Source organism: Aulonocara sp. 'chitande type north' Nkhata Bay, linkage group LG3, assembly GCF_057382095.1.
Source record: "Aulonocara sp. 'chitande type north' Nkhata Bay isolate Kocher_YH1m ecotype deep benthic linkage group LG3, A_spYH_male_GT1.1, whole genome shotgun sequence".
Classification (NCBI taxonomy): Eukaryota; Metazoa; Chordata; class Actinopteri; order Cichliformes; family Cichlidae; genus Aulonocara; species Aulonocara sp. 'chitande type north' Nkhata Bay.
The window spans coordinates 56313701-56339831 of record NC_141346.1 but is presented as its reverse complement, the minus strand read 5'-3'; the positions used below and the strand labels follow the sequence as shown (position 1 = coordinate 56339831).

Sequence of the window (26131 nt, the reverse complement as noted above, 5' to 3'; positions counted from 1 at the left end):
CTACAGAGTCACTATGGTTTTAAGTGCTTACGACTGTGAGATTTTAAAAGCCCTTTTCTAATGGATACCTTCAAGTAAGCGGTACGTGTGTGTGTGTGTGTGTGTGTGTGTGCGCGCGTGTGGGACCATTGGTAAACCTGCTAGTGCTTAGTATATCAGTCATAATCATTTTTAACAGCAAATATGTTTTAATGTAAAGAAAACTCACTAGTTTTTCACAAAATAGGTTTCTTTTATGTCACAAATGCAAGTGGTTAACATGAAAATATTTGCAAAATCTTGAAATGTCTGTCTCGTAGCTTTCTCGCCCACTGCAACTAATGGTGGAAGATTATTTGGATTATTTCAATCCATTCTAAAATACTCCTTTACAAATACAAGTCTTCATTACTAAAAGTTTTAGTCATCATTTTTAGACACTAATCAACCGTCTTAATGTTGCTGCTCATGCTGGATCTACTCACGGAATAATACGTCTGCAGTAAATCATTAGTCTATACTGAACCAATGTGTCACATTTACCACAAACAGTGTCCCTGTGGGGCTGTTTCAAGGCCTTTTTTTGAGTGTCTATTCTTTGTTCAATGTGTACTCTCTGGTGTGCGTAACAGAAGCAAGACAAGGAACAGCTGACTGCTGTAAAATAAATAAATATAATAATAACAGTCCTCGCTGTCTTTGTCGTAGGTGAAAACTTTAACATACATATTCTGATAGACTTATGTTTATTATTGGGCTCATCACTGACTTGGACATTAGAGAATTAAGGATAACAAGCGAATTAGTAATTTAACGACTGGTAAATGTCATCTATACAAACATTTTCTCTTTTTAATAATTAATAAAAGTAATGTAAAGTTATTTCCAAGATTAAATCAGACTGTTTGTTAAAATGTTCCCTATTCATATGCTAAAGTCACAGAATAGTGACTGGAGAGTCTGCACTGTGAACTTGCAAGGTTGACAGCAACCTCGCCTAAAACATGTAAAGCATTTCCTGTAACGAAAGAAAAACTCCCTGATAAGAGAGCAACAGTAGTTCTTTATCATTTTGAGCCTATCTCTCTACTCTGTTACATATTGCACATGTACCTACGTGTGGTACTGTGTGAGAGTGTGTGTGTGGCAATTGTGATCGCATGTGGGAGCCTGTCTTGGCAGCCTCCCTAGATGCTGCCTAGCCCCTAACTACAAAAAAAAGAAAAAAAGAAAATCTCAGCTGCTGTGGCTCTAGCTGCTGGCGCTGCACACCCAGAGCTCGGCCAGGGGGCCCTCGCTGCAGCGCTCCACCAGGCGAGTGAGTTCCTCCGGACATCGTGGGCCTCTGGCTGTTCCCGCTAACGCCAACCGTTGTCTGGCAGAGGGTCGTCTGTGTCATGTATGTCTATGTGTCAGGTCAAGTCTTAGACTCCCCTTAGAACATTTCAGGATCCTCCAGGTGTTGGGCCGCACTCCCTGCCAGTGCCTCAAGCCCCCACCCACTGGTGCATTGGTGGTTCCCCAGTGTCCTGTGCTGGATGCTCAGGTGTGTTTGGTATGGATACCAAAATTTGTAGTATCGCACAGCACTACATCAACACTCAGTAACTCTGTAAGTCTACATGGCCTCCCATTCATAGTTGCTTCCACTTTGCAATAATACCACTTTTTGTTGGAATTTTCGTAGAACATCAAGGAGGAAAGAAAGAAATTCCCAAACTGTTACAATACCATGGTCAAATTCAACAAGCTCTTTCTAAACTTCTTAGGGTTCATGAATTTATTGTCAAAGAATTGTGGTTTCATTAATATTTAATATCCCTTCTAGTTAAATCCAAACTGGATGTGCAGTGCCTTTAGGGGAGATCCAGAGATCTGTTGCATCAATAAATAATTTCCTTAGAGACTTAATTAGAAAATGAGCTTGTTCTATTTAACATAAACTATCCAGCCAATCACTACAAGTCGTTTTCTCCGTCCTTAGTGTTCAGCCTCACATTCAACTCACTATATGCTCTTTCTTTTGTCTTTGCCACTTCTCTCTTTGCTGTATGACTTGCCTTCAAGTACTCCTGTCTACTTTCTCGGACAATCCTACTTTTGCTTTGCTAAGATATTACTTTGAATGCCTGCATTTCTTCATTCCACCATCAAATTTTCTTGTCTTCTTTTTTCTGTTCAGAGGATTTTCTTTCTTGACAGTTTCCCCCACCATTTCTGCTGTACTTTCCCAGTCATTTGGCAATTCTTCACTTTTTACTCAGCTCCTCCCTGAACTCTGTGCAACATCTTTCCTTCAACTTCAACCATTTAATCGCTGCCTTCACTCTCCTCCTCTTCTTGACTTTGAAAGTCATGCTACAGATTAACTTCCAGTGCGCTCTAGCTACATTCTCCCCTTTGATTTCCAACTATAAACTCACAATTCCATCTGACGCTCTCTTCGACTCCACAAACCTATTCACATGTTCTTCTTTCAAGATGACTCCTACTCTATTTCTCTTCCTATCTACACCATGATGTAAGGCAAAGGAACGTAGTTAAAGCTATGACTGTAAAAAAAAAAGACTATAAATGGCAAATAACTATAAATATTGTCTCTTTTTCTTACGTTTAAACAAATAATATTATAGAATTATTTTCCCCTTTAAAAATTGTCTCATTTCCAGACATGGACCTGAGAGGTGATGATGAATAAAAAAAACTGTCAGAAACACAAGCTTTATAAAATACATGGTATTGTTTTGCTAAAGGTTGAATAATTTTCCTAAACCTATTTTTTGTTTTTGAGATGAAGCCTCACAGAGTTAAATACTTTCTAGTTATTTATCTATGTGTTAAGATTAAACATTAACTGAGCATTTTTTTATTTTTATTTTACTATTTAATTTGTAAAAATGTGTACACACACACACACACACACACACACACACGTAGGAAAATATTTAGTATACACATCCAGAAATGCATACACTATTATATATTGTACATATATTTATTAGTTTCAGGTTGGCCATTCTTGTATTTTGCTCGTTTGTGTTGTTGTGTTTGCACATCTCTGTTGCTTGTGGGGCTCGCACACAAGAATTTCACTCGCATGTGCTGTGCCAGTGTGCCTGCACATGTGATGTGACAATAAAAGTGATTTGATTGATTTATGAGCTCTATAGCTTCATAGTTTGTGTGGGCAAAGAGCAGCAGATTTTTTTTAGGTTTTTTTTTTTTTTGGTGTGCTTTGGTGCTCCAGTGTGCTGCGACTGTATATGCCAAACAGCTTTCACTTGCTTTCACACACTGGCTACACAACACGTTCTACAGGCCCACGTGGCCACGAGACCCGCCTCCAGCGATACAGCCTGCGATTGGACGGCGCTCCTATCACTCACTTCCTGTCAGAACAGGGTGGAGGAGACGGAGAGGGGGTGCTTGACGGATGCACCCGCCCTTCCTTTATTGTGACCGGCTGGAGAGGAGTTATCAGTTATCCATGTTGTCCGTTGTAACATGGATAAGGAGAAAAACGACAAAGGTAAGCTGCTGGATTCAAACGACCTCTGGTCGTAGACTTTATTTAACGAGTTGCTCCCAGTTCGTCTGGGTGTGTTGCTGAATTCATTCAAACAATTGATGGAAGCTGTGTGCTGGGGTTTATTTACTGCCTACATTTTTAAATAACGCTTTAATGACACTAAATTCCTATTGGTTCGTTTGTGATATTTACTGTCCCCAACTCTCTGCAGTTGTACCTTTTAGTAGTCTTTTGGTGCGTGCGTGCGTGCGTGCGTGTGTGCGTGTGTGTGTGATACTGTGTAGTGACTACGCTGTCTTCAGTTGCATCTACTCTGATATTTTCATTTCATTTTCCTATTTAGACATTTTAGTGTATTTTCTTTAAAGTATTTTTTACGTGTTTTGTGTTATTGGTAAATATTAGAGGACATTAGAATAAAGCTACAAAGGGCCATGTGGTAACACAGACGAAGGCAGGAAAAGGAGGAGGCAGGGAGAAAGAGGTGTGATTAATTGGTAGACCTTGGGTGTGTGATGCCTGTGTTTGGATACTGCAGGCTGCTCTCAGCATCAGCAGCCCTGCAGGAGGAGGAGGAGGAGGAAGGAGGGGGTGAAGAGGGGACCAGCTGGGAGCATGGATCTCTGTCAGCTTTCCCAGCTGTGACTTCCAGACAAGTGGTCGTCATTGAAATGAAAAGAGCAAAGAGAGGCCAGTTAACAGACTGATTCATTAAATTAAGATTTCTCAACATGAAAAAAACGCTCGGGAGAAAGTCGTTTAAGGCAACGTTACTGTTTTTTAATCCACTTTTGATCGATTAGAATGATATATCCAAAGAAAAACAAGTTCATGTTTATCAATGTATTTATGGTTATATGCCATCTAGAATCCAAACATATCAGAGGTGATTTCCATATTCGTTTTAAATTTTGAACACATTTGTTTCAAGAGGGTTAAGACATTTTGCTAGTGTTGCCTCGTGTCTTAAAGAGAGGCACAGGCATCAGCTGATCTGGCAACCCCCACCCGGATGCAGTTATTCAAATACAACAGAGCAATTAGACAGACGAAACATGAGATGAAGAATAATTAGGATGGAACAATTAATAGGATTAAAAAAGTCAGCTTGCACCGGAGATGACTTCTAATAAAAATGATCCCTTTAGTCACCTTTGAAAATGTTGAAATTGTAGTGATCAGTTACTCAGCCAGTTTGAAGAAACCCCAAATCAGCTGTTTTGTATATTAATGTTCATTTAATGAAGTCCTCTAAAATTTTTACTTTTTTACAATTTTTTACTTTGTTCCTCAACAAACAAATCTTTATGATGACCGATTCAAAGATATACTTCAAATGAGAAGCACTGATTCTTTGTCTTTGTGTATGAAAAGTTGTAACCATTTTACACACGTTCATGTTCACATTAAATTACATTTGAACAGTCACCACATGGTTTAAGTTTTAAGAATTTCACAATTTTTAACTTATTTCTTTACTTCTAATCTGGCGTGTCTTTATCATTCTGTGACATTAACCGAGGGAGAAAGAACGTCAGAACAAATGACAGAGAGAGGAGAATATTTCCAGATATTATTACATCCAAAGAACCATGATAGACATAAAAGGCCCCGAGTAGTTGCTGTGAACAGGGGTTGTGGCCAGTAATTCCTTGCCTATTCTGTCATTTCCATGTTAATTTCTATGTTTACCATTAAAAGCCCCCCTATTATTTATAATACTATTAATTCCACAGCTCAAAATCCTATTTAGTAGTAATTTGTTAGTAATTGAGTTATTTAGGTTTGTGAGTTATAAGTAGATCAGTGTTTACAAATAACAGAAATCATATTAAATAACAACCAGTATAAATAGCTGATGATTATATGAGCAGCACCATATACAGGATGGGGCCATTGCCATCTACAAGCTGTGTACTTTAGACTGCTTTTCCAGTCTGTGTATAACTGACAGTTTGGTACCCATTTGATATTCAAATAGACACATATGCTGTGGTACCTAAAATATCAGTAACCCAGTAACCTTTCAGATAGCAGGCATCATGCTGGCCTACACAGACATTTCTGACTTCTGTTTTGTTTGTGGGTTAATCATGTACAGTTATTCCCAGACTCCTTGCTTTTTTTAAACCCCTGTTTGTATCTCTATCTGTCTGATTTTTGTTGTGTCCTGGATTAGTTCAAAGGACAGACCAGCTTCCCCACAGCCAGTTACTGTGTGACAACAGACAAAGGCAGGCAAACAATCTGTAAACATCCTGTAGACTGAATGGAGCTTTGAGCCAACAATGTAACCTGCACATGCGGAGGAAAGGTGAGAGGTGAGATTTGTAGCACACACTTTGTAGTTTCACTGGAGAGTTTTAGAATTCCTACAACAAATGTTACTAATAACTGGAAAAAGCTATTGTATAATGGCAGAAAGAACCTTAGTGAACTGGTATACCAGTTCTCACCACTTGTTATGACTAAAACAAAGCAGCGTCTGAGAAACTTGTCAAAGTTTGCCTTAAAGTCAGTGAGGTGTTTACAGTTAATGATTTAAATTTGTTTTGTTGCTTCAGTTGAACATGTTCTAGGGCTTAAAATATAGTCATTAAAGAATAGGAGTAAGGCTTCAGTCTTAGAAACCAGTCAGCAACTACCAGTCGCTAGGAAAAAAATGTCTTCTCTGTTGTTGGTAGTCGCTAAGTGAAACTAGTCACAACCCTTACTCACGCAAGTTGTGAGTGAGGGTTGAGGCAACTGAGAAGGAATCTGTAATTGCTCACCTTTATGTGAGCAATTTCACATTGCAACTGTCAGCAGTCACTCACCAAACAGCTGGGGGCAGCAGCTGGTCTCCAAGCCTGTGAATGAATCTTCACCCAGTTTGGTTCAGGCATAAGGTCACGATTTACTTACTGGTTGGGTTAGGCATTAAACCCTACATCGTTAGAGTTTAAAGACCAAATCATTCTTCATTTACTTACATAGTTATAAATGCAGCTGCCTGTAAGCTGCAAGGATTGATAAACATTGTTCAGCTTTCCTCTTTTGTCCATTGTCCAGACTGCTGAGGCTATAGCTTAACAGAAACCTGACTCTGGCATGAAAGGCATGACGACAACAACAGAAAACAAATGAAAGAAATAGTAGTCACCAGTATTGACGGTGTATGTGTGAACGAGTGAACAGTATTCTGCCAGACTGGTGAAAAAAAATAAGTTCCAGTGGGACAGAGGAAGAGCAAATATTGATCATTCAGAAACACAGGGCCCAGGTGTCTCCATTTACCCTGATGCTATGTTCCCCCAACTACTGGAACAGCCTGAAGAAACACACATAAACAGGACAGAGCAAGAGGGAGTAGTGTAAGGACTCTTGACTGATGACTAATTAAGTATTACCTTAATCCAACGTAGTGTTTTTGTTGGTTTTTAAAATTCCTTTACATGCAAGTTCAAAGAACCCATTAGTCCTTCGTTGGATGAGGTACAAATACTGCCACGTCTTCAACGTCCTAATGCAGATTTTGTCATTCTGCTGTTATCTCTCAGCAGCCCCTATCTGAATCATTCAGAGGCTTAATTATAGCTTGAACTATTCCTTTGCTCACTTCTAAGAATGCAAACTTAAAAAGTCCAGTATAGCAAAATTCCAACGAGGAAAAGTTCAATGTAATATACATCATCTTTGGCATATCTTTTCAAACACTGTGGTTCATATATTTATTCCTATTTACACTCACTGGTTTTGAGTCTTAATTACCTCAGCTCTGTTAATGCTGTTGGTTCTGCTAGTGACATCATCACTATTGGACATCTGGGTCTGTTTGGGTTTGTGTGTTGAGGTGTAACAATGCAAGATATAATTCAAGCATGCACGATACATATTTATCTTGTTACAGGACTCAAACCACTGCTTTATTTATTTATTTTGGGTTTCCTTGATCAGGTAAAAGTCATTTTCTAACTAATCGGTGTGCCCTCCTTGTTTAACTTTGAACAGCTGTGTTTCTTTTGACCTCTCTTCTTCTTCTTCATCCTCAGCACAATTTCCTTTGTCCTCTCTTTTGTCCATTTCCTCCTTTTGTTGGTTCTCTCTCTCTTAAACCCCCCAACCCCCACCTTTGGTATGTGTACCGTACTGTGCTTAGCTTTAGGCCAACATTTCCAGTCTGCTCCCTATCCTCCAGTGTCTCTCTCAGTTTGTATAAATCTCTGTCTTCAATCCTGCCTGCAGGTGGGGACTCTACACTCATAGTTAAAAGTCAGGAGGAAAAAAAGAAAAGATGAAATATTTGCTCTGCAGTGTGTGTCTGTGTGTAGTGAATTACAACCTGCTAATGGCCTCAACAAACAAAGAGTCAATTATAGTCAATGACTGGATCTTGAATCTGAATCTGAAAAAGTTGCTAACAAGCTCTTAGAGCAGAACAATACGTCTAAATAATTGTTTCCAACACGAGGAGGCATCCACAGAGCACAGCTGCCTTCCTGCCTCACTCTCTCCTGATGTCTGCTTCTTCTGGCCTGTCAGTGCTTGTGAGAAGACTGAAAAGAAATGAAAGAAATGCATGATTGTAATGCCTGTGCTGCGCAGATAGACTGCCTAATTTCAAGTCGGGACACGGCCGGGATCTGCAGCTCACAAGTAATGTGTTTGGATAATTCAGTGTCTGTCAGTATGAGCCCAGAAAGCCATCATTCCTTTTCATTGCTTAGGTGGTGGTTGCTGGTGGAGGTTTGTAGCAAAACTGAAACATCTATTTATTTGACAACCAGATGTTTTCCAGATATTCAATTTCAATTCTATTTGTGGAGGAAGAGTGGTGTATGTTCACAGCGTTGTACAGCGCCATGAAAAAGTATTTGTTCCTTCCTGAGAGCCATAGTTGCCTATATTCTTCACCTTATCCCTGCATGAATGATTCAAGCAACCCATCTGCAATCACACTTAAACAGGCACATACACAAATGCTTACATCAACATTTGTTCCAAATGCACTCATTTACGTGACCACGCACATAAACTGAAATCCTATATTTTCCAACAACTCTTTAAGTAGCGATAAAGAAATATAGAAAATAAAAATGACATTGGTGAAATAGCAGCAAAGTGTGTGGCACCTGAGATGATCATCTTCTAGGTGAGCGATTGAAGCAACTATGAGTGAGATTGCAGATCTATGACCTGGTAGTAAATACCAGAGCCATTTACCAAGAGGCTCTGGTGAATCTGAGCCCTAGAATATCAGGTTAATTAGTGATGGGCCATGAATGTGAGGCTGATAAAGTGCTTGGAGTGTATACACTAAAGCACTATTAGGAATATAAGGTGAAGTCTGATGTATAGTGTTTTGTCAGTTCAGTTCAATTCATTTCAATTCAATTTTTATTCTTACAGCACCAAATCACAGCAACAGTCACCTCAAGGCGCTTTATATTGTAAGGTAGAAGCTACAATTATACATACAGAGAAAAACCCAACAATCATATGACCCCCTACGAGCAAGCACTTTGGCGACAGTGGGAAGGAAAAACGTCTGGCAGAACCAGGCTCAGGGAGGGGCGGGGCCATCTGCTGCGACCTGTTGGGGAGAGAGAAGGAAGACAGAATAAAAGACATGCTGTGGAAGAGAGACAGAGATTAATAACAAGTATGATTCAGTGCAGAGAGGTCTATGGACACATAGTGAGTGAAGAAGAAATACTCAATGCATCACGGGAATCCCCCAGTAGCCTGTACCTATTGCAGCATAACTAAGGGAGGATTCAGGGTCACCTGATCCAGCCCTGACTCAGTTTTAAGCCTAATCTTAAAAGTAGAGATAGTGTCTGTCTGCTGAAAACTCTGCCTCCCATCCTTCTTTTAAATACTCTAGGAACAACAAGTAGGCCTGCAGTGTGAGAGCAAAGTGCCCTAATAGGGTGATATGGTACTACAAGGTCATTAAGATAAGATGGGCCCTGATTATTTAAGACCTTGTAGGTTTCTGAATTCTGGATTTAACAGGGAGTCACTGAAGGGAAGCCAATATAGGAGAAATCTGCTCTGTCAGGACTCTTGTTACAGCATTTTGGATTAACTGAAGTCTTTTAAGGGAGTTTTTAGGACATCCTGATAATAATGAATTACAGTATTCCACCCTAGCAGTAATAAACGCACAAACTAGTTTTTCAGCTTTACTCTGAGACAGGATATTTCTAATTTTAGAGATAGAAAAGTGCTATATAATGGCCAGTTCATTGCATATTTGTTTTGGTGTTATTCATATCCGTATTAAATGATAAAGTTCAGTGTGAAGTTTTCTATGTTTGGTGAATAACTCTAACAAAATGTGATGTAAGTGCGACAGCTGGTTGAACCAACATGAATAAATGCTACAATCATCATTTTTGATTTAACTTGCCGTATTTAATTTACTAGAACAGTAAGTCCATTAATAAAGTAGCTTTTATAAATTTTATTTTAAATCGCTGAGCTCTTTTTAATCCTGTCTTTTAAAGATTTCAGTATATTAATGAATTAATTGATTATTTTAAAGATGTTGTTCCCTTTAAGGGTCACCACAGTGGATCATCTGTCACCCTGTGCTTTGCATCTTCCTTTGTAACACCAAATCTTCCTTTACTACAACCATGAATCCTCTCTGTGGTCTTCCTCTTTTCCTGCTGTCTGGGAGCTCTATATTTAGCATCCTTTGTCCTGTATTTAGGCAGTATAGCCACTATCCCTCCTCTAAATCACCCCAGTCTCGCCTTTTAACTTTGTCTGTAAACTGCTCAACCTGAGTTGTCTCTCTGATGTTGTTTCTCATGCCATGTTCATTTTGTTTACTACCAGTGGAAATTGAAGAAGTCACTTGGATAAGTGACAAAATGTTTCTACCACTGAAAACACTACGTTTGAATTTTTTTTTCTGAGTTTTCCTGATTTTCTTACCTGGATGTTTGAGAATGCAGCTTTCTTTACAAACTCAGTGATGCTGAAAAAAACTGTTCATGTATTTATTACATCTAGATTAAACTAGTGCAATTCAGTATTTGATAAAGCATATATCTAAGGTTGGATCGGGTGACTGTGAACCCTCCCTTCGTAATGCTGCAATAAGTTGAGGCTGCTTCTCATGATATACTGAGCATTTCGTCTTCACTCACATTTTTTTAACTCTATGTGTTTGTACAACACTTTGCATTTAATCATTGGATATGATTACTTTCTAGCTTCTATCATGTCCAATCAGTTGCAGCAGATGGCTGCCCTTCCCAGAGCCTGGTTCTGCCAGCAGTTTGTTCCTGTTAAAAGGGAGTTTTTCCTTCCCAGTGTCTCCAAGTGCTTGCTCATAGGTGGTTGTCTGATCGTTGGACTTCTTTCTCTATTATTGTAGGGTCTCTAGCCTACAATATAAAGAGCCTTGATGTAGCTGTCAGTGCTTTTACTACAGCTCTGCACATCACCCCTGTTCTTGTACCAGTACGCGTCTCCCTCATTTCTTAGAAATCCTCTCACTCTCCAAGTTTGTATTAAACAGTCTGAATAAGAAGTCTTCTGCACTCTCTCCAGGACAACTCCATACATCCACAGGTATCTGGTCTAACTGCTTTAACACTCTTCATCCTCTTCATAGCTGCCCTCACTTCATTCTTACTAATCCTCTGAGAAGTGAATATAGTAAAAGCATTTATATCTATACATGACCTATGTTTATGATTTATAAAAAATGTAGATGTTCTTGTGCAAGATTTTTAATCCCGAAGAATCTTTCAAATGCCGTATGAAGATAAATAGTAGCCTCAGGTGATAAAGACTGTCTAAGTCAACATTTGCTCAAGTGTAATAGAGTTGCATGTATGTGTAATAAGTCAGCATGTCAGTGAACCAGGTTAGGGGGAGTTCTTCTCCATTAATATGTCAGATGCTATCCAGATTGTGCTGCAGGGTACGTACACGAAAAGCATTAGTGAGAAACACTGGAAAGGGGAGGGTTTCATCCTATGTGTTTGTGTAAAAGCAGAATATGTGAAGAGTTTTAACAGATGAAAAACTGCTGGTGTGAGTCACAGTCTTAGGGGGTATGAGCTGAGTGTTGAGGTGTCTATGACTGTGTAGTCTTCCCACAGTTCAGCAAGGTTGGCACACAGGAGTGCCTTTGTCTTAATCTTCCTCTGTCTTTCTCATCCACTCTATAAAATCTGCCCATCAGAAGTCCTCACAGACTACCAAGATTTCCATTCAGTCTCTTTGCCTGTGACCTCTTTTCACGTTTACTTCTACTCCACTTAAGTCTTATGTTGTGAATTTTTTTAGGTGCTGTGTATAGTATTTTAGAGATAATGCATATGAATAGGGTATAAAAAAAGAAGAGTCCATCCAAAACAGACTAATATTTAGACAAGCTTGATAAATCTCTACAGTATTATGGTAATTTTGGGCTCTTGATGATTTCTTTGAGCTTTGAACCATTGTGGAATAGTTGTGCAGCATATACTAATGACTTTAATGCATGCATAAATGTAAAGACTTTTAAAAACAAAAATTAGGCAAACAAGTTAAAATAAATTTTATGAAATAGAAATAGACATAAATCCCAACTAATATTTGGTAAAATGTCCTTGTACTCTACAGTTCCAATTATGAGAAACCGTTGCCGTTGGCAACCATCACTTGCTAGTCAGGAAAGGTTTCTTAATCAAGTACTAGATCACGCTTTCCTTTGGGATCAAATACTTAATTCACTCTATGGCAGGCAAATCAGTTTATAACTTTTATTTAATGTGTGTGTTATTTTTTAAATTGGTTGATATTCTATTTCCATTTGATATTCAATTTCTCCACATTATATGATAGAGGGCCACCAGAAAAAAAGTTTTTTCTTCTCTTCCAGAATTCTAAAAAAACTCAGAGTTCTGAGATTAAACTCAGAGTTCTGAGATTAAAGTCAGAATTCTGAGATTAAAGTCAGAGTTCTGACTGTTTCTTCAGAATTCTGAGTTTTTTCTCAGAATTCTGACTTTTGCATTGCACTTCTCACAAGAGGAAGTCTGCGGCTAATAATGCTGGCAAATGTGAGGCAGAGAGAAAAGCAAAGTTAGCACAAGGAATACATGTTGCAAAAGGAACACAAAACCGGGACCATGACATGCTGAGGTGTCATCGTTACTGGTGATGACCATACCCGTAATCTTAACCATATGCTATTAGAATATCCTTGTTTTACATTGTTCTCCCAAGTCTTTTTAGTGAAGGGACAAGGCCTAGATTTGTGGCTAATACTGATAATGGCTTTAGACCTCAGAGGGTTAATGAATCTTCTTGTACACAAACCTTCCCTTACTAGAAAATCCAGGAAGGACATGTAAAGGGCATCTAGCACATGACTAAAACTTTCTGTTTTGAACTGTTTTTCAACCAAAATGAGATCTTTTAAAAATGCAGTTCCAATTGCTGTACAAAGAATAAATGGGTAGGATCAGCTTTGTTATTAGAGTCTGATCACAGATAAAGGCTGTTTATTAAAAGCCTGCAGGGGGAAGACTATGGAAAAAAGTAACTCTAGTCCCCCACAGAGAATGTAGACTAAGCCTCAACTCAGACTGAGAGTCAAAGAGACAGAGAGTATGGATGCACACACAAATCTTAGCTCATACCTATCTCCTTTGCATTCCTTTAGACCACATGCAGATGGAACAAGACATGTCTTTCCTGAGGCTGGAGTGTACTGACTGGATGGAATGTGATCCAGCAGATTCATGTCATCCAGTTCACTTCTACATGGGGATGAAATGCAGGAGATTCTCATGAGAACACAGACTATATTTAAAAAGAATGCACATAGAGCGTGCCTTGATTTTGGTGTGGGGACGTGTGTGTGTGTGTGTTACGCCCCCCTGCAGCCCCTAATCTCATTGCAGTGCCATTTTTTTTTACTGTTATTATTATTTTTTTAAATATAAGTGACCCTGGGGCTAGAGAAGAAGGCCACAGATTGCGCCTCGTCTAGCTCCTCAGTCTGACACACAAAGTTTCAGGATGTATAAAACTGAAATCAGTTAGATAATTTAAACAGAAGCTCTTTATTTACTCACGATCGCCCTTTCAGGATTCTTCCGCTATTTTAATTAACCCGAGAAAGGCAGCAATCAGTTTGCTAAATGTTTCTGGACAAAAAAAGATACCAGCATGTGGTTAACTTAGTTTAACATGAGCCTCACCAGGAATCTTGATTTTTCTTGGGCCCTGTCATGCCCTATAAAGCAGAGGTCCTTATGCTTTTTCAGCTCAGGACCAAACAGGTTTTTCATTTATCTTCCAAAATATGAGACTCAAATGCAAAGAGCCTCCAAGATATCTTTAAAAAAACAAACAGTGGGGAGCTTTTTTTGTCCAGGTCTGGGACACACTGAGGTTACAGACAGTAATGAATTACTTAATTCCTTATAAAACACACAAGATTCATTTCAGTTCATATCAATAATATAAAATGGTATCAAACACACACATAATGCAACATTTTCAAAGACATTCGGTTATTTCTTCTTCTTTTTTCCTGGAGTCTGTTGCTTCCGTAGCTTCTCTGGAAACTGATGCGTTCCTTGAACAGTAGATGCTGATCAGTACTGTTAGTGTTGTATTCCTCCTTTTGCAGAGGTCGATTCCCACTTCAAAATCAGGTGAATTTGTCATTTAATAAATGATTTTTCACAGACAGCCTTCTTAAATTCGAAACTGAATACTGCAGAACTAAATACCTTTTGAATGACTTAAGTCCCAACCCAGTTTTACTCTGTTGCAATCACCACAAGGTCGACAGGAATACACAGACACACAGGGTTATCATTTTTACATTCAGACGTTGTTACTGTGCTCCTCATTTCGATTACTGATTCAGAAAGAAAACAACATGCTAATAAGAAAGTGAGAAATCGTATTAAAAGTGCAAGAAACAAAACAAAACCAATAAAACACTGCCACTGCAAAGTGATTAGGGGCTGCAGAAGGGCCTAACAGTGTGTGTGTGTGTGTGTGTGTGTGTGTGTGTGTGTGTGTGTGTGTGTGTGTAGTGGGACTAACAGTAGGCAGGGAGATGACGTAGGAAAAGGGAAAATTTCAGTCAAAGAAGTGTTACAATTGCTGTAGGTCGAAATATCACTTCCTACTGTGATGACTCACTAATTACATTTCACCAGTTGTTTAAATAAATGAGTCAGCCCTCTCTCTATCAGTGGTTTCACTGTTTTTGTTTGATGTAGTAAGCATCACTAAAAACACTAAATAGTAGTGCAGTGCTTTTATTGGCAAATAAGGTATGAATTTGAAACAGATGTAGAGTAACGCGTATAATAGCTGTAGTAGGTATTTCATTTGATAAATATTCAATAAAATTAGAAATAGAATTTATGCGAAAAATTATTTTTAATTGCAACATTAGTGTGATCTGCCGTTGGTGTGGTCTGCTCTGCCTCCTGAAAGATATCTTTTTGTTCATGCCACTGCCTCCAAAACATACATCATTGCAGCAGATCTCACTACCATCTTGTAAACCTTCCCTTTCATTCTTCTGCTGTCCTTCTGTCTTAAATCACCTCCAACAACGATCTCTACCTACTCCACCCTGCATGTTTAGTCTTCTTTGCTTCTTTTATACACCATCCAATATGGATGGCTACCCACAGGTATTTGAAACTCACCTATCTGCTTATTTCCACTGCTCTTTAGATTGCATTAGTTATTGTTAAAATACGCTGATTGTGACTTTGTTTATGACTTAGTGCATTGTTAGGATTTTCCCTTCCCACTGACGCATTATTGCAATTGTGCTGTCACTTGGGCTTTGTTTTTTGATCTTACTAACATTTTGCACATATAAAACGTATCTGCCCAGCCGATAATCTATATTGCACATAAAACATGTAAATGCTGTAGAGTTAAGGTCATCCTGCATCTAACAGTAAGATGCAATTAACGTGATAAAACAGTATTAAACATGTAGTCGGTTTTTTATTTTTTTTTTAAAGAAGGATCATGGTTTGTATTTTTGTTGACACCAATTTCTCTTTTTAAACTTGCTGAATTGTTTCATTTTTTAAGGATTTACGAATACATTGTGGTTTGGGCTAAATGGTACTTGTTTAAACAATAACTTTGCACACTGAAAATTGACAAGCTGAAAGTGGCAGACACCTCTCACTAATGTCCTAGCAAGCATTCACCAGGCTGTATCAGCTTCTTTTTGTGTAAATGCACAATTGCAATGGCATGCCTACTACTAACTGTAACACTACTGAGTCTGTTAACTTTAGTGGCAAAGTAAACTGGTTACTAGACTGCTGTAGAGAAGTGCACTGCGAGGTCAGAATACATATTTGCAGTGGGAGAGGAAGTCCTGAAATAACAAAAATTACCAAGAAATGATGATGATCATCTTGAACAAATAATGACGTATATCATTAAATACACCATTAAATACACATCCTTTCCAATTATTTGTTCATTTAATTCAATTCAGTTTTATTTTTGTAGCACCAAATTGCAACAACACTCATCTCAAAGTATGCATTGTAAAGATCTATGTATGTAACATGAACAGCGGTGAACCATGTAGTTTTCACTGCATATAGAGTGTCTGAAAAAGTAGCAGGTTCAGATGAAAGAGCAGTCCATCGCAGTGGGCCATACGTGTAAATGAGAAAAGTGTGTGTGATTGTCCAAGGTCTGATCCTGACCTGGTCTCTCTACCATCTCAGAGAGAGACCCCCAGATGTGTTGGGTGCCCATTAGAAACAGATGTGACGAGGGAATGAAGCACACACAATCAAACAAGTGTTTCTACTGTATCATTCAATACTCCCTCAAAAAAGATTTTTTAGAGCTTATCAATTCTCAAGGCCATTATTTGTAAGTACATAGTTCTTTTTTTTCTCCCTCTTTCTTTCAACACTTTGTATTGGCCATGTGTGTCTTTTTGGCAAATTTAGTAGATGTTAATTGGCAGGACCTGGCATTTCTTTCCATTGTGTGTGTGTGTGTGTGTGTGTGTGTGTGTGTGTGTGTATGCATATGTTTCTGTCTTTCGACTACTATTGGTATATGTGTGTCTTTAGCTGGCAGGCCTGTTGAAGTCATTACTTATACGAGGCCCGCGTGCTAACTGCGAGGCTGAAAGTCAATTTCACGCAAAGTTTCCATTCTGTTATTATTGTAACCCACTGCATTCCTCCTCTCTCTTCATGCAAATGTCAGCTATTTTGGGGCTCCCTTCACCATATTTACCCTGAAAATCAGTGTATCACCCCCTAACAAAATAAATAAAAAAATAAGAGGTAGAAGAAAGAGAAAGCAGGAAAAAAATCATTGGATACACCTGGGAAGGGCAGCTGTGGTATTCCCATCTTGTTTTTTGTAGTGTGTGCTTAGTATTTCTGAAAATACACTGCTCAAAAGAATGCATCCGATCTCAAATCAAGATATAGATAGAAAAACAGCTAATGTACCACCGAAAACGTGATCACCAGCGTCTACTCCCCGGACTTTCAATTTGTGACTGTTGCAGGCTCATATTTCTGCTGTGGGAGTTTAGTGTCATACTGCTAACTGCTGTTTACATACTACCTGATGCTAGCATAGTGCAGATATTGGGCACATGTATGAGAGAGCACATAACTGGAGGCTGCTTACATTATAGCTGTGGACTTACTCATTCAAGGACAGGGCTCTCTAAATTTCACCAGTGTTCAACCAGGGGAGCAATACAGGGTTAGGGTTAGAGCACAAAAGCACTAACTCTCCTTGGTCAGTCTGACCATATGTCCCTGCTTCTAGCATACACCCCAGTCAGGAAAAGGGCTCCCACTAATTAAGATTACAAAAACATGGCCTGAAGCTAACTCTCACCAGCTGCAGGAATGTTTCCAAAAAACAAATTGTATAGTTTTTAACCACTAGAGGACTACACAGCTGCAGATTTGGGCTACACCAAATTCTCCGTGGAGTCAATGTGAAGAGAGGCATATTTGAGGATAAGCCAGCTTACAGCCTGAGGACAGAGGACCACCTAAACAGCAAAAACAACACACAGGTATGGTGAAGGATCCACCACATCACTGGCTACAAGTCTGGCAACCTTTCAGCTACTGAGGGCAACGCCTTGCTGGCAAAAGAGTTAAAGCTGTTCTTTGCCCACTTTGAGGCTGTCTCAGCACCACTCCATCACCCACACCAGTCTGAAGCTCCAACACATTTATGATGAAGGAGTGTGCAGTAAGCCGAATACTGAGCACAGAGAACACTAGGAAAGCTCCTGGACCTGATAGTGAGGCTGGATGGGTGCTGAAAGACTGTGCAGACCATCTGGCTAGGGAATTGACCATGGTTGTCAACCATTCGCTCACTCTTGTCACAGTCCACCATTCCACTCTTCTTAAAGTCCTCTGTCATTATCTCCCTGCCACAAAAGTCCACTGTAAACAGATTAAATGATGACCATCCAAGTGGCACTCACATCCTTTGTCATGAAGTGCTTTGAGTAAAGTCACATCATTGCCAGCAAGTTCTTGAGCGATCCTTGGACAAACATCAGTTTGTCTGTAGCACCAGCAAATCTAAAGAGGATGCTGTTGCCTCTCTCCATTCTGCTCTGGTCCACCTGGAGCACCAAGAGGTGTATACAAGGCTGCTCTTTGTGGATTGTAGCTCAGTCTTTAACACGACCCTTCCACCATAGACTGGTGTCCATGATCAGAGCCTCTATGCTGTCCTTTGAGCCCGCCATTCCTAGCCACTGGCTGGATTTCTTGATTTCTTCATCCACTTCCCCTAAATGTTGGTAGTACATCCCATATTGTCCATAATAGTAATAGCATGTGTTTTTTTTTTGGAGCAGTTCATTTTAGGGGGGGTATCTTCCTTATGTATTCGCAGATGCTCAGTGCTTCATCTTGAATTGTGGTATGGACACTCACTAATCCTTAAGTAGGCTCTCTTTGCTTTGTTTATAGTGCCTCAGGGTAGGGCTGTTCGATATAACGATATATATTGGATGACGATATAAAAACGTCTATCGTTTCATTTTACGCTATCGTTTGTTTCGTGGTGTCGCAAAATAAACTGTTTACGGCAATATTTTTTTCACCGTTTTGATGGTCACTGTAGTGGCTATGTTCATTTGTTAAAGTTCTCTCTTTCTCTTATATTTAATATAACCAAACTCTGGACGGACAAGAGCCTGTGTTTATGCGTTGTCGTTAGCAACAACGACAGTAATACGGAGCCCCGCAAGTGACATGGGAGGAAAAAAAATTAAGACAAACTTTTGCGTGTCCGCTTGTTTATTTTCCACATAAACCTTTCAAAATAAAGCTCAAGATCCTGTTGAGACTTTTCAAAATAAAATGAATCACGTGAAAGAGTATGCAGAGTGTTTACGGATGAAAACCAAAAAAGAGCCATCAGGTGCTAAGAAATAAAGCTTGGACTCAAACGTTAGAACAGGCTTTTCCCCGCAGCACACCGTGTAATAAATACTCACAAAGAAAACGACGGCCGTTACAACTTATGTCTAAAAATGTATAGTTTCATGCATCGGTTAAAACATTCGACTCCAGGTACACGACGCCCAGCTGGAAACACTTCACGCAAGTCGAGCTGCCCAAGATTCACAGAATTTACAGAAAATGTTAATTTTTGTGATTTATATTGTTATCGGGACGATAGATGTCTTATATCGGAATATGAGATTTTGGTCATATCGCACAGCCCTACCTCAGGGTGCTTTAGGTGGCGACCTCCATGCATTATGAGGAGTTTTCGCATGTCAACATCACTATCTCCCTCTGTGGCTACCTTAATATTCCAGCTAGGTATCCGGTGAATTGTAGGGTATATGTATTGATGACTTCTTATTTCTACCATTCAGCTGGCCTCTCAGTACCTGTCTTACCTTTTGGAGGTATTTGGCGGTGGCAGTGGTCTTTGTGCATCTTTATGACCGCTCCCATTGGCCTATGACAGTCCTATAGATCTCCTTTTCTGCCTTCTGCCAACTCCATCCCTTCAGTCTGGATCACCCTCTCTTTGCACCTATTAGGTCACACTTATCCAGTCCTGATGTCCTCGCTGTAGATCCAGGTGAGTTGGATAAATGAGTTAATGTGTCAAGCTGTTCTCTTGACGTAAGAGGACCTTCTGTAAGAGGGCTACAGATGCAGTGGAGGAAGCACACTTGGAGGCAGGAATTTTAATCACCTGATATGTAATTTATTTACAAATGCTGACAACAAGGCTGCTCAGGTTGGTGGTATGGACAACAACAGACTAAAAGTATACAAAAAAAACTTAAAACAGCTGAGAAGAAACTCAGAAATTAATTGAAACAAAAAACAAAGCTATGCCCATGGCAACTGGGCTATTAGCCAGCACTTGAGTGTTACAGTGCCACCTTAAACTCTCCCTCGGGACTTCAGCTAAGGCTTATAAAGCTTAAACCACTCCCCAGATTAAAGAATGCAAGGATTTATCAATGAACTCACTTAATAGATATTTTTACACAAAGCATGACAATATTTTATTTACCACATCTGAGGCTTTTACAAATAACCACAAGTACACAAGATTGTTTACAATGTTTAAAAGAGTGATCATGACCATCATTAGATAACTGTCATAGCTGTGTTATGTTAAAGTGGTTATTGAGCCATTAAATTCATAAACAATGGTTTTAAAGCCTGTATTTGCAATGCAACAGTTTTCATTAGCAACTGAGTGAAACCAGAGTACCACTAAGCCGAGGGCAGTTAGAAATGTCATAATGCCAGTGTCTGTGAAGGTTCTCAGTCATCCAGGTCATCACAGTCTAAGGCAGTGGTTCCCAAACTTTTTTTGCTGAGCCCCCCCGTTTTACACGATAAATGTTTGCGCCCCCCGCGTGCACACGCACGCACGCACACATCCTCCAACCACACACCCATATTTTGCTCCATTGCGTTTTATTTCACACCTCAAACATTTAGTAAACAATTAAGCAAATACAAGTAATCTGCAATAAATTACAGGTAGTAATAAAATAAACTACTAACTCTTTTATGTTACGTCCACACCTACACGGGTATTTCTGAAAACGCAGCTGTTTCGTCCACACGTAAACGGCATTTCGAATCACCGAAAACAGATTTTTTTAAAACTCCTTTTTTGCATTTACGTGTGGACGAGGAATACAGAGTTCGTCACGCAACGTCAAAGGTATGTGCCTTTTTCACGTCATGCTGTACATCAGGTTATTGTTTATATGAGATGAATTGCAGAATGGCAGATAGAGACAAAATACTGTTAATCTGACTATCTGCAGGTTTTACACGCTTACATACACACGCAGTTACTGTCCCTCCATTTGCAAAGGCAGAGGCGTCATGGTGTAATTATTTTACGTGTAGTTTTTTTTCCTGTGTAATAATATTCAACATTGCTATCTAGAGCTGGGCGATATAAGATTTTTTTCATATCACGATATGTTTTTTTCATTTCAGGCGATAACGATATCTATCACGATATAAGCCAAATAACTATATTTGTAAGATTTAAATGTGCCGTTGCTCACAAGTAAAATGTGAAATAATCAGCAGCTTGTTTTTATTTAAATATTTATTTCCCATAATAAGTTCAACAGGGTAGATGTACTTAAGGAACATGAGACTTTTTCAGATAAATAAAGGCAAATATTGCAAACTACACAAAAGGCAGCCGCTAAAGCGTTTAAGTTTCAAAATAGAACAAACGAAACAGACTACTAAATTGTCGATTCCACTTAGAAACAAAATATTAATTCTAAAAATAAATCTTAGTTTGTTTTACAGAAGAACAGACAAAACTGACTAACTTTTGTCAATATCAAATAAACTGAGAACTAAAAGGAAATTCTCAATCTCTCCTTGTTGTATAGCTGAGCTTTTCAAACAGTTTTAACAGTTACTTTAATCTGACAAAAGCCGAATGACGAATTAGCGCTTCCAGTCAGAGACTGAGGCTACGTCCACACGTACACGGGTATTTTTGAAAACGGAGATTTTCCGTTTTCGGTTTAAAAAATAATCCCGTCCACACATAAAGGGAGAAATGAAGGAAAACGCTGCTATGAACATGCCAAAGCAGCAGGTGGCGCTAGATTCCTAACTGTGCAGAAATGTTGGCCAATCAGAAGTCTAGAAGCCTCGGTGGGAAAAAGTAAACAAAGCTGGGGCATAGAAGCAGAACCGAGTCGTATGTGTGGAGGGACAGTAACTGTGTGTATATGTAAGCATTTAAACACTGCAGAGAGTAGAATTAACAGTAACAGTATTGTAGAAATTCATTTCACCGAAACAATAATGTGGCGCACAGTGTGACGTCAAAAAATGCGCACACCTTTGACGCTGCGTTTTCTCAGTTTTTCTAGTCCACACGTAAATGCAAAAACGGAGTCTTCAAAAATATCCACCCTGGCTGGAGTTTTTGAAAATCTTCGTTTTCAGTGACCAAAATCGCCGTTTACGTGTGGACGAAAGGTGCAAACGCATAGAAAAATCTGCGTTTTCAAAAATACCCAGGTACGTGTGGACGTAGCGCATGCACCAGTTTATTGTATTTCCAGACTTGCTTTCGGCACAATTTACAGTTTACGCTACTCTGTTTTTGTCAGACTTGAAATAGCCGAAATACCTTCACACTACGGAACTTCTCTGGCTCTTCCGTTCGACAATCTCTCCGGCATTGGAACCATCATCTGTTTTCTCTTCGGTAACCTTCGGTCACGCTCGGTTGATTTTTCTAGTCGGCACACTCATTTCCTCCATTACCCGGGCGGTACGGTGGCTGGCTGCTTTCCAAACAAATACACATGTGCGGCTTGGCACTTGTGCTGTACGTAACAAGTCACGTGACGTGACACTGCGGCTGTGATTGGTTCGGCTCTGCGCTACTTAATTTGGATTGGCTGTTCTTTTTTTTTTTTTTTTTCTTTTTTTTTAAGAGGACAAGAGCGGCGAGGTCTATTGCGATAGTTTAATTTTTCTATCGAGAAAAAGTTATATCGCGATACATATCGTTATCGTTCTATCGCCCAGCTCTAGCGCTATCAATACATTTTTCAAAAAATGCCTCTCTGTGCAAAATAGGTTTAAAAAAATAAACAGCTGTGGGATACTGTTTGTCTGAGATTTAGACAGGGGGAACAAATCGTGGCAGGCTTAGCCTGATATTATTTGTATCCCACTGTAACTTTACTGTATAAAGTATAGTATAGTATGTATATCTCCAAAATGTCAGGAGTAGTTAGTCATTACAAGAAGTGTTTGTGAACTAAAAATCACGAATGTGGGATACTGTTTACCGGAACCAAATTCCTTGTATGTGTCTGCACATATACTTGGCCAATAAACACGATTCTGATTCTGATTCTGATACTGTTTGTCCGTTATTTAAACAGCCCAGCGCTGCTCCCTACAAAGGTAAAACCAATTCTGCAGGGGAGACCTACCTTGGCACTTGTGCAGGTGAAACCAAAGGGAAGATATGCTTCACCATATTTTCTAGTCTTTGGCTTAGAATGAAGTTGGTTTGGAAACATATTCGGCGATGCTTCATCTCCTGCTTTGCGTTTCTGTAGGCGCCCGTGCTAGCAGTGTCCAAGCGTTTTGTCCCCCCCCCCCCCCTTTTCATCCCGCGCCCCCCCTGCCATGGCTCTGCGCCCCCGCTAGGGGGCGGGCCCCACACTTTGGGAAGGTCTGGTCTAAGGAATTTGGAAAGACAAGCATTTGGACTTGTTAAAGTTTCTTCTTTAAGGCCATTTGACCTTAGTAAATCACATGATAGGTTGGGGTTAGGTTTCACAATGGGTTCACCCAAAACCTTGGTTGATTGTGACCCACACCCATTTTCACACCTTGACTCTGTGATTAGGTAGAGGAATTAATAGGGGGTCTACGACCTCCTTGGGGACACTCCCATAGGGCTTAAATCTAGGACTCTCCACCAATGACTCTTAGAACTGAAGAGGTTTCTTGGATGAGAGGTGAAAAGTCCCAACACTTTTCTTTCCTATTCATAATGTCAGTGTTTGCAAAGTGATGATCTTGTAATGGTGCCCATTTAAACTGAGATGCAGCCACTTACTTAGGAACATATGATAAAACAGTATACATAATCAAGACCAAGAATCTCTAAATTTAAGTAAATGAAATGATTTGGGGCAATCAGCTAAATTCCATTAAATGGTAATGAGATGGCAAGAATTTGCAGCAGATATAATGTGAAATGATCTCATCTCCTTTCACGTACCCATGTTCTTTCACCCTTAGCTGGAGAAACGGTCTTGGGTTGTTTAGACTACCATTCTGCATCCTTGTGATTATGTGGTTTTTAAAAGCTGCAGTGCGGTCTTTGTCATGCACTCTGTCCTTCTGTCTATGGCAAGACATATGAAAGTCATCACCATTTTCATTACCTCATCATCTTCTCTCTAATACTCCTTTTGCCTCTCATTAGGTTGTAAATCTGAGGCTGAGCTCTCAGGATTTACTGCATAATTTGCGTCTTCAAAAATATGTGTTTCCTTTGGCGGTGTGTCTTCACCTCAAATTCTTGCCAAGGAGGAAAATAACAAAATCTTTTCAATGTTTGGACTTGTTTTCTCAGTGTTGGCTTTTCAAATGGAGTTACCATGGTGTTAAAATCACCTACTGAAAGTAACCTGCCAGGCTGTCTCATAGTGAACCTTGCGTGTCACGTCATTATCTTAAACCCTTCCTATCCTTTGAACCTACAAGACATCTAGCTATGTTAGTTCGTAAATATGTACTCTGTGAAATGTTATATCCTCCATGGTAATTATCTATTGCACTGGATTTATTGCAAGCATTGGCGGAGCAGCAATGGAATCAATTTTCAAAATAAAAACTGTCTGTTTTTCCAACATATTCAACTCGTATTGAAAGAGGTTCTGTCAGAAAGACATATTTTGTTTGTGCCAATGCAATATGCCATCCACCAGTTCTCCACCATTCATAAGGGTTGGGTAGTGGATCTGTGAGTTAAACAAGTTGGCTTGGACAGCTTGACACCCCTGTCCATAGAGCATAACAGGGCATATCCACAGGAAGGCATACTGATCAGATGCCTAAAGAATCAGAATCAGAATCAGAATGGGTTTATTGCCAGATGTTGAGGTTTACAACATTAGGAAATTGCTGCGGTGCTTCAGTGCAGACAATAAGAATTAAAGTGCTATGTAGAAAGAAAGATATGTGCATGAGATATACATGAGATATATACATGAGAATAAGAATTATGAGTGCTACGTAGAAAGATATATACATGAGTGCAGGTGGTGATCAGTGCCAAACATGAAATGATGCAGTGACACAGCGTAGGGTCATGTGTCAGTGGCGGGGACAGTCATGTGGTTATTGTTCATGTGTCCAACAGCAGAGGGGAAGAAACTGTTCTTGTGGCGAGAGGTTCTGGTGCGAATGGACCGGAGCCTCCTGCCTGAGGGGAGCAGGTCAAACAGACTGTGTCCAGGGTGAGAAGGGTCAGCTGAGATCCGGGCTGCACGCCGCAGTGTCCTGGAGGTGTACAGGTCCTGCAGAGATGGGAGTCTGCAGCCAATCACCTTCTCAGCAGAGCGCACAACACGCTGCAGTCTCTGTTTGTCCCTGATAGTGGCTCCAGCGTACCACACGGTGATGGAGGAGGTGAGGATGGACTCGATGATTGCAGTGTAGAATTGCATCATCGTCCGTGTTGGCAGGTTGAATTTCTTCAGCTGCCTCAGGAAGTACATCCTCTGCTGGGCTTTCTTGATGACGGAGGTGATGGTGGGCTCCCACTTCAGGTCCTGGGTGATGGTGGTACCCAGGAAGCGGAATGAGTCCACAGAGGTGATGGGGGTGTCAGTCAGGATGATGGGGGGGAGTGGGGCTGTGTGCTTCCTGAAGTCCACAATAATCTCCACTGTCTTCTGGGCATTCAGCACCAGGTTGTTGTGGCTGCACCAAGACACCACACGTTCAACCTCCCTCCTGTAGGCAGACTCATCCCCGTCCGAGATGAGCCCAATAACGGTGGTGTCATCTGCGAACTTGATTAGCTTGACAGACTGGTGGGTGGAGGTGCAGCAGTTGGTGTACAGGGAGAAGAGCAGAGGAGAAAGAACACAGCCCTGAGGGGAGCCGGTGCTGATGGTCCGGGAGTCCGAGACATTCTTTCCCAGCCTCACGTGCTGCTTCCTGTCCGTCAGGAAGTCAGTGATCCACCGGCAGATGGGATCAGGCACATTCATCTGGGAAAGCTTGCCTCGGAGATGGTCTGGAAGGATGGTGTTGAAGGCAGAGCTGAAGTCCACAAACAGGATCCTGGCGTAGGTTCCTGGGGAGTCCAGATGCTGCAGGATGAAGTGTAGGGCCATGTTGATGGCGTCGTCTACAGACCTGTTGGCTCTATATGCAAACTGCAGGGGGTCCAGGAGGGGGGCCGTGAGGGTCTTGAGATGGGAGAGAACTAGGCGCTCAAATGACTTCATGACCACCGATGTCAGAGCCACGGGTCTGTAGTCATTTAGTCCAGTGATCCTAGGTTTCTTGGGGACAAACTACTGTTTGTGTCTGTGTCACAAAG

The 26131-nt window shown here is 40.2% G+C and overlaps 1 protein-coding gene across 1 annotated transcript in view; it reads left to right on the top strand.

The window, feature by feature from the left end:
• The first annotated feature begins 3377 nt into the window (after positions 1–3377).
• afap1 (actin filament associated protein 1) overlaps positions 3378–26131 on the top strand; it is a 93873-nt gene continuing 71119 nt past the window's right edge. Inside the window, exon 1 of the mRNA XM_086285302.1 lies at positions 3378–3508. Coding sequence (XP_086141428.1) covers positions 3484–3508 — 25 coding nt within the window. The 5' untranslated portion in view covers positions 3378–3483. The remainder of the gene's footprint in view (positions 3509–26131) is intronic.